The sequence below is a fragment of the Temnothorax curvispinosus genome, unplaced genomic scaffold, assembly GCF_003070985.1.
Source record: "Temnothorax curvispinosus isolate PA1 unplaced genomic scaffold, ASM307098v1 QBEX01000379.1, whole genome shotgun sequence".
NCBI classification, from domain to species: Eukaryota; Metazoa; Arthropoda; class Insecta; order Hymenoptera; family Formicidae; genus Temnothorax; species Temnothorax curvispinosus.
Window position 1 is genome coordinate 29,259 of NW_020210159.1, and position 9,188 is coordinate 38,446.

Genomic DNA, 9,188 nt, shown 5'->3' on the forward strand with positions numbered 1-9,188 from the left:
CGATATATCATTCGTTTACGCGGAGTAAATTATCGTAAGTTACTACAAAATCCCGTTTACGCAAAGAAAAATCCCGTTTACGCGAAGGAATTATCGTAAGTTACTACAGAAGTATAACGCTCGCGTAAACGTAGTAATTGGATCTGAAGGTAAAGTTAAGCGGCGAAGTGATGCGAATACAGAGGACATAGATTCAATAATATAAACTGTTTTCCCACTTAAAGCTATTTGGTTTATAGATATACGTTTTCAATATTCCATCTTTATTATAGATATATAGATAATGATTATCAGATACAACGTCGTTTCTTATTTATTCCCGAAATAATCGCATTGCTTATCCGATGATACTTTTATATTATTGTTGTGAAGCAAGTACTCGAAATAACTTCTTTCCTAAGACATGAAAATACGAAGATATGAAATCATTTCTTACAAAATTCTACATAAGGATTTCACGTACGGCAAGATAAAATTATTTTTAACACAAAATATCCAGTCAGACAAAGAGGAAGATTATTTCCTCATTAAAAAAACACAAGTAAAGAAGATAATAGTACCTAATTTCCCTTATTGTCTGCGTGCTTTTCGAGAAATATGATACAACACGATTTATTAGATTAAACTTACCGACATTGTGCGCAATTCCCGAAGCATCTCGTCTGAGTTAGTAATCAACGTGTGTATTTAAGGCTCCTGGGGGTACTCGCTGCGACCATGTTAGATCGTGACGTTAGAGGCGAAAATTGACATGCTGAGAATTCTTGCGTGCCATTTCCAAATAAAAAAAATATTTGCAAAAAATAACACTTCAAATTATTTCAGCACACTTCAAAAATACTCCGAGGTCTATCCCTTTCCCTTGACAGTTAATAAACAGCCGTAAAATCAATGTAATACAAAGTCTAGTCGTAACCTTGCGCACAAGTTTACATGACTAGACTTCGTATTACATTCAGTAATATAATGTAATATAAAGCTGAAAGAGAACTTTTATTAGACTGAAGCAATGATGACATTCAATTGTAGATTATTTCATAAGTGTCTCTGTTCATATGGTCTCTGCATTGCATTGGTGCAACATGCAATTTACCTGGATTTAACAAATTAGAGCGTCTTCTGCTTGATTTAATATTTTTGTACTACGTTAAGATTAGTACAAGTCGTGTGAGATTTGAAGAGCTACACGATATATATGTGCAAAGGACTTTAACAAGATTTACTCTGTAATATACAATTCTGAGAACTTTCCTGGGTGACCAATAAATCCTTACTCTTCTTAAATAAGTCCTCAGACTTCCTGAAATAATGTTGAAGACGTTGCATATATTTTTACAAATACTTTATTAAACATTGCAAAGTGTGGTACATGGTATCACAACGTTGTTATATTCATTGCATGTATACGTTACGATTACACATTATACATCGGATTCACGAACACGAATATCTATACAGAGGAGTACAATACGTTCGTTCTTACATTGCAATTTCGCTCGCTATAACGCAAGATCATTACAACTCTTGTCTTAGAACAGTTCTCTTCGCGAATACCATGCCTATTTCAAGGAATCAACTTGCAAATTAGCACACGTTTGATAAATACAATGCTATTTAAAGATCCTCCCGAACTAAGGATTCACCCTCCTAATATCTACACCCTACGTCTGCAAAACAGTTTTATTAAATCTTCACAGCCAACGACTAAATTAAAAGTCCTCCCGCATCTTCGCGCCATATTCGTATTCTTATTTAAGAATTATAACTTATAACTGGTACAAGTTTTTTGGGGAGGAGCGCAGATTTAACTTTACTTCTACCACGACCGAAGAATTCGCGTAACAATACCAGCGCGCGAAAGCCGATAAATATATTCCCTCCTCGAAAGTACAAGTCAAAAATTGAAAAATCCTCTTAAATCCGTCTTGTACGTTGTCGCGTTGTAATTTTACATGTAAGATTTACGTAAATAAAGCTTGCGGTCGCCTTCTGTTGCTACTATTAAAAAATCATGACAATTACATAGGTATTGTAATACGTAATTTTTATATATTGTAACATTTAAAAATTATGGCAATTATTAAAAAGGAAAATCATATATAAATTTCTGAAGCAGACAACAGTTTTCGGTGATGAAGGAATTCATACGATTTCTCGCCTTTGGCGTGACAATTTCATATGATTGCAGCGAGGCAACAGGAGTCTTACAACTGTTACAATGTAAACAATAATACGGAGTGCCCCGCACTTCGTGTAAGTAGTAGCTAAGTTTTGTACATAACGGCAAAGTCAATTCGCCGACTGCTGTAAATATCTAAATTAAGTAATTTCACAAGAAAGATTCGATTACGCAGTACGGCTTTATGCGCCGTCAAATCAAAGGCGGAATACCTTCAAATACAATAGATTCGCGCGACGCGATACATAAATCAATTTATATTAATCTGTCCCAGATGCCAAGTCGATATATAAATCTTACTGCGTGCCTCTGACTAATTCTAAACTGATTCGGTTTCATCATACGCATGTCTATTAAATACATATCGATTCTTGTGCTAATAATCATTATTTCGCCAACATATTAGATACAATTTTCGCATTTCGTAATTACTCTATGTAAGTAGCACACAATCTGTAACAAGTTAATATCTCACTACTTTAAACTTCTAACAAATTTTTAATGGTGGCATTTAATGGTAAAAAAATATATTATTTACATATTAGATACTATATTACGTAAGAAAAACAAAGATATATATATATTTTTTTAATATAATCATACAATTGGCGAGTAAATAATGCATTTTCCATTAAGCCACCGCTAAGAATCTGGCAGATGTTTCGAATAATTATATAACAATAATCACTATTATAATATAATAAGATATCAAGGTATAACAGATCGTGCGACTCACTCTGTACATATCATGACTTTCATCACATTGAGAATACTATAATTATTATATAATTATATATGTATATATATTATATAAACCTAGCGAAACCGATAAATGTGTAAATCTGTCCCGACTAAATGTATTCTTCGTCTTCTTTGTTTTATATCTATTAAAAATTGCATAGGAAGCACCGGTTTCTCAAAAGCCCTACAACAATAAACAAGATTGAGATTCTTAGAGTACCATGTCGCGAGTTTCCGGCGTCGGTTGCGATGTACAATCGCTTAAAAAGACTCGTCATCAAAATCGGCAGCACGTTATGATATCAGATATTATCAGTTGATCCTGATTTTTGCAATTAATACGGTCTTTGATAATCCGTTGACTATGTGAAAAATTTCTGAAATAATTTAGAATATTATTAATTTACAATGGTGATAAACGATAGATATGTACAATCTAAAATCACTATGCGACCGATTTTGAACTAACAACCGGACAGGAATCGAGGGTGAGCGAGCGAGGTGAAAACGAAACGGTCAATCGGCTATATAGAAAGATTTTACAAGTGTCTACCGACCAGACCAGGCAGGGCGACTCGTGTGTGCAGCGGTAGTGGTCCCGGACTAACTTCTCCCATCATCATCACGGTCCCCAACTGTCCCACAAAGTATTAAACACACATCAAGGATCGACTTCAGAACCATATATCCTCTCACATGTATGCCGTTTGACGTTAATCAATTACATTCAATCGGTGCGTCAGAGAATTTTTACGTATCGCGTACACATACTGAGATTGTAACGTTATTTACAAAAACCGGTCCGGTTGATTATGTCATCGTCGTCATCGAGATAGACCTGAAATCTAAACTTCGAATCGAAACTCGACTTCAAAGTGAGTCTAACTCGCGAGACTAGAAAATAAAACTTCTCTAACTCTATTTACAAAAATCTGCAAGGTACACGCTAATTTGTCAGCAGAAAGCACATTATACTCCAATTTCGATTTTCTATTTTGTATATATGTAATTTACTTGGAATTTACTATTTTTTATAATCTGCTGTATAATATAATATTGTATATTTTTATTAAAAAAAAAAAAAAAAATGACAACAATAAAACCAAACAAAGATCATGGTTTCGTTGTCTAAAGTATCATGCCTAGAAACTATGTTGTGTCTGCAATATTGACTTTGTTATCAAATCATAAGTAATAGCAGTTATATGTTGATACGGACATAAGTGTATGAGCCTGTAATATACCGCCAGAGAGATATCTTAACGAGACTTAAAGGAATTAAGTGTCCAATAAAAACTCCTCGATAACGTTAATTTCTAAAATTAGTAACGATTCAGGAAATATATCTACACTTAGCTAACGCTTAACAATTCCAGACTTAAACGTATATTCGTGGACAGATCACCGACAACAATTACAAAATTATATATAATATCGGGTCGATAAAATAAATCTTAAGACGCCAAAAATATCATGTTCACAACTGCGATCTACGTGCAGAGCTCCTGACGCTCGTCTGTGAATAAATAATATAAAAATATACAACTAAAAACAGAAAAACAATGTAAAGTAAGTAGAGAGGTACGTGTGAAATAGTACATTGCGGCATGCAGATATTAGACGGATAAGTATGTCGGCAGCGCGATCATTACGAGATGATTAATCCCAGAGATCTTTCCGCATTAAAAAGTTGACTGCATGCAAAAAAATGTTCGTAGATTACAGGGGACGAAAAAAGTATCCGCACGCCCCATTCTTTTGACGGTCTTACGCAAAGAATAAGATTAATGTTACGCTATTACAAACGAAAACTATCTATCCCAATCTATCCTGTTAAGAATATTCGCGCAAAGTCATTCCAGAAAATACGAGACGTGTGAATACTTCTTTTTCACTTGTGTCAGCTTACAAATGAATAGTAACTTTTCACCGAGCGTGAACAAGTTTCGCGGAGGCAGGATTAAAAGATCACAGCAGCAACAGAGCCTTCAATGTTTTTTCTGTTTTTACATTGCCAATCGCAATCAATTGTCGCGTAATTAGAATTAATGGATACAGAAAATTATGTTTAATGCTCGATAATTTGAACGTCGCGAAAAGTTTGGCAAATGTTCCAGTGTTCAGAAAAGGAAGAATTCGGGAACGTTTGCTCACGATATTCGCACGTTAAAACTAAATTCCGAGAAATGTCTTGTTGAGATAAAAAAAAAAACGTTTTTTATTCAGTTCAAGTATTACATACTCACCAAGCCCCGAATTTCCTCTTCTTCTAACACTCTTTATCTATAGATAAAATGTTTACAACTCGAAAAAAATAACAAAGCGGCATATCACGATCTCCACTCCCTACATTAACGCTAGTCGTACATGTTAATACTTTCAGAAAAATCACCGCGCGATATGACCTACTCGTAATTGTTCAAAGAGAAGAATCTGTCTTTTGCTGCACCGATCTTAGGTACACATGGACATGGATAGTTCGTCGATCGTTTTCCCGGCTATAACGTTCGTAACGGAATGAATCCTCCCATTCCGATGATTCTGAGGTCTTCGTCATTGGAATCGGAATCATCATCATCATCATCACTGTCATCATCATCGTTTCTTTCTCTCTAGAAAAACCGATGAAAAAAAAAAAGATACGGTCAAACGTGCGCTCTGCAAATATCTGACTGTGATTTTTTTTCCCTGAAGAGAAGAAAGACAAGACACAAGCGCAAAAATAGGCCGAAGAGAAGTTCGTCCTCTGTACATTAAACATAATTTTCGAGTTTATAAATAAAAAATTTCCACCATTATGCAATACGAAATATCACACGCTATTGTCCATTCATTAGTTCTCGTTATGTGTCTATCGTAGGCAATCATTGACTAGAATAATTATCTGCTTTACAGTTATAAAATCACCTCGACAGAAAAGAATACACAGTTACGAGGAGTCATTCGCACACAACGGCGATTGGCTCGTTAACATCTTACCATTTGTCAATTTATGCACTATATTAGTATAAGATTGGGCAGAGCAGAAAAAAGTCGGTTTGCATTAACAAACAGCATACGTACATTTTTCCCCTTATTCTTAAGCAAGCAGGTTTGTTAAAAATTCACGGTGTATTTACAGTTGCTATTGTCGTTTTTGAAATTGAGACACTGAGTGCGATAGCAGTATAAAGCTTAAGACTTTACTATTTAATTGGTGACAAGTCATCATTACAATTACTATATATTATACACTAAATTATTTGATTGTAGACCTGATTTTTCTCCATCTTTTAAAATTAGATTTCAAACTTTTAAACTCATTCCCCCCCGCCCCCTAAAAATACCGTTTTTCGAAATATGCTGCTATTGCACTCGAATTCTCGATTAAAACCTTTGCGACCTCCTGTCGCTGTTGCCATTTCACTCGAAAGATCAACTTGGAAATCGAAAAGAAGAGAAATTACATCGTCCAGATAAAATTAATTTTACGTGCAATATAGACATTCAAGCTCGTGTTTTATATAGAAGAACGAAAAAAAGAAGAGGCGATTATATTATGTCAAATATGAAGTGACGTTCACGCGATTACATCTTACGTATTGTCTGTATTGCTCATACATACAGCATAGAGAACATGCGTAGAAATGTACAGTGTATGTACATACACACACGTAGCCGCAGGCTATTGTTGTTTACACTCATAATCAGAGTTGGCGCCACTAATCATTGCGTGTGTAAACCGGCCTTAAGAATTTAAAAAAGAAACGAAATATAAAATTCAATCGTCAAAGATATCACCTTCGTGTAAAAACAAAAGACGTGAAATCTTTGGCGAAATCAAATATGACTATAATAAACGAATGCGAATGCATATAAGTTACGTAAGAGTTAATTAAATAAATTATAATTCCGCGTTTAACGCGTTCGAAATATGCATATTCGATACTTTCAATCTCCCTCTTTCCCTTCCTTCTGTTTAAAAAGATTTAGATACACAAAAGGTGGTGATGTTAGGATTGCTGTTAGTTCTACCTTCTGTGTAAATTGAGAATTACATAGGGCTCGTCCGGATTAGTGCTGACGTCTGTGGTGCTGTTGTTAGGCTGATAGCACGGGTTAACAGTGTAATTGAGATTAGGCTGATGGAAACTCACCGGCTGAACACTGGTCCTGCGTCGCTCCATCTCGCGATCTTCCAAGCAGAAGTCCGAATCCGAATCGACTTTTCTTGCAACCTCATCCTGTCGAAATGTAATGTCATTAAAAATATTACAAAATTATTTTAATTCATAATTATATTCTATCATATTCAAACAATATATAATATAATATAACAGACGTTATATAAAATATTATAGCTGGTATAAAATGAGCTTTTCAGTGTACAATGAATTTAGGCACTGTACCTGCGTCATCTGTTGCGTGGTCGTGAGGATTCTCGCTAGCGGACTACAACAGACCGGCAACGTTTCCAATAACGTAGGCCTGGAGTGCGTTAACAAGGGCTTCATATATTTGGTATCGAAATCGCCCCAAATTCTGGCGAGCAACGCCTTCTCGTTAGGCTTTGTGCCACCGATACCACCGCTGCCACTGCCGCCGCCTGGCAACGATCCGTCCTGCATAGAATTATACTGTAAAATGTGAACAAAGCATCAGTTATCCATCCTGTATGATTCTGCGAGCTTTCCATCTTTAATCTTTAAACAAAAGTAGGCCCCTCTCCCCCCTCTATTAGTCATATAAACATATATTTATTAACACATTAAAATAAGATTCAAATAGGTGTACATTATTTTTAATTCTTCCCTTTAAGCAGAAAAGTATATAACAACGTTAACAGCAATATATTAATGACAGACCTTTTTAGATGTTTGGAGTTATTTTCGTTATTAGTTATAAAAAATGCATCCTTACTTATTGATCGTAATTCTGGTGTTCCGTATTTTAAACATGTCTGTGTGTGTAAGTACTGTTAATAAATGTAAGTATCTCAGTGTTCTCCAACTATTCTTCAACATACAGAATGGATAACAAAAACCATACTAAAAAAAATAACCAGAAGCACAGTGCAGTCAAATTCAATTAAAAGCCTTAATGAAATAAATCTACAACTTGCATATAGACAGAGAAATCATATAAATCATATAATAGATCTGCATTCACATGGTACAACAATAACAAGGAAAAAAAATCACTTTTATTTCAATACAGATATTAAGCAACACTTGGTGCATGCAGCTACTTTTATAAGAATTGTATGGTATAATCATGATGCGTGAGCTATATATTCATATACATATGTATATTAATGTCTCATTATTTGTGTGTGAAGAATAAATCGATCTGAGTCATCAAAATAAAAAAAAAATCAAGTTATCTAAACTCTCAATTTGTTAAACAGGAAGACGGTGCGTCAAGTCAATCTTTAATTGTGATAACATACCGGCGGACTTCTTCCCCTACGCATGTCCAGATCACCGTAGCCACCCTCGCCGCCAGACTATTAACATTGATAAATTAATTGTCTTGTAAATCGCAGCACTCGTGCACGCGTTCTCTTAACCGCGAATCTTTATAATTCACTGTCGAATGTTACAAGGTAACAAACATGCATGCTAGTTCAGAAATGCGGGAATCAAACATAATTTCGGTAGAGCAATTTCGTATGAGTGATAGTCGTGATTCGAAAATTGTAAAACATTTCACAGAACACAAAGCGTATACTTTTAACTACCAGAGAGAAAACATTTTCATACATCTGTAGCTATATACCATCGGAAAATTGAGCTCACTGACATTGTACCGGTCTTGATACAACTGATATAGCATTGTCTTTCTGAATCTGTGATACTCTGATACTACTTTTCCGACACTAAAAGAAAAGAAAATCAATGGGAGCGTGGCAAAATAAAACTCTCCAAGCTCTAATTTTACAATTAACGAGGAGATTCGGCTGATCGGTACGCACCCCGACAGTATCCAATGAATTGTACACCTAGATAAAAGCGACACCGTAAAAAGAAATCGTTATACGAAATTACGAACCAGTAAAGCTTGCATGCAGAAATGTCTTCGCTTTCATGTCTTTTTAAAGCAAATACTCTCATCTATAATCCTACAAAGTATAAGAACATTGCTTTACACATGCAAAATTTCGCTGGATCGAGATAATCGATAAATCTAACTACCGATCACACTTAGCCATGTACAGTGTCGAAATTATACAAAACGCATAAACATGTTAATGTGTGTGTGTGTGTGTGTGTGTGTGTGTGTGTGTGTG

General features: G+C 35.1%; 1 protein-coding gene across 5 annotated transcripts; it reads right to left on the minus strand.

Moving 5' to 3' along the window:
• Positions 1-2,731: 2,731 nt before the first annotated feature.
• Positions 2,732-9,159, minus strand: LOC112453991 (sodium/hydrogen exchanger 6-like). Of its 5 annotated transcripts, none has more exons than XM_025015128.1 (4): positions 8,349-9,154; positions 7,309-7,536; positions 7,057-7,143; positions 2,732-3,555 (listed from the first exon to the last, which is right to left on the minus strand). In XM_025015128.1, exons 1-4 carry the CDS (start codon positions 8,370-8,372, stop codon positions 3,460-3,462), a joined length of 435 nt encoding a protein of 144 aa, XP_024870896.1. In that variant the 5' UTR covers positions 8,373-9,154; the 3' UTR covers positions 2,732-3,459. The 5 variants fall into 5 exon arrangements, with proteins under 5 accessions (XP_024870896.1, XP_024870877.1, XP_024870902.1 ...); XM_025015109.1 differs by lacking the exon at positions 2,732-3,555 and adding an exon at positions 3,995-5,532 and having other exon boundaries at positions 8,349-9,159; XM_025015134.1 differs by lacking the exon at positions 2,732-3,555 and adding an exon at positions 3,995-4,436.
• Positions 9,160-9,188: the final 29 nt, after the last annotated feature.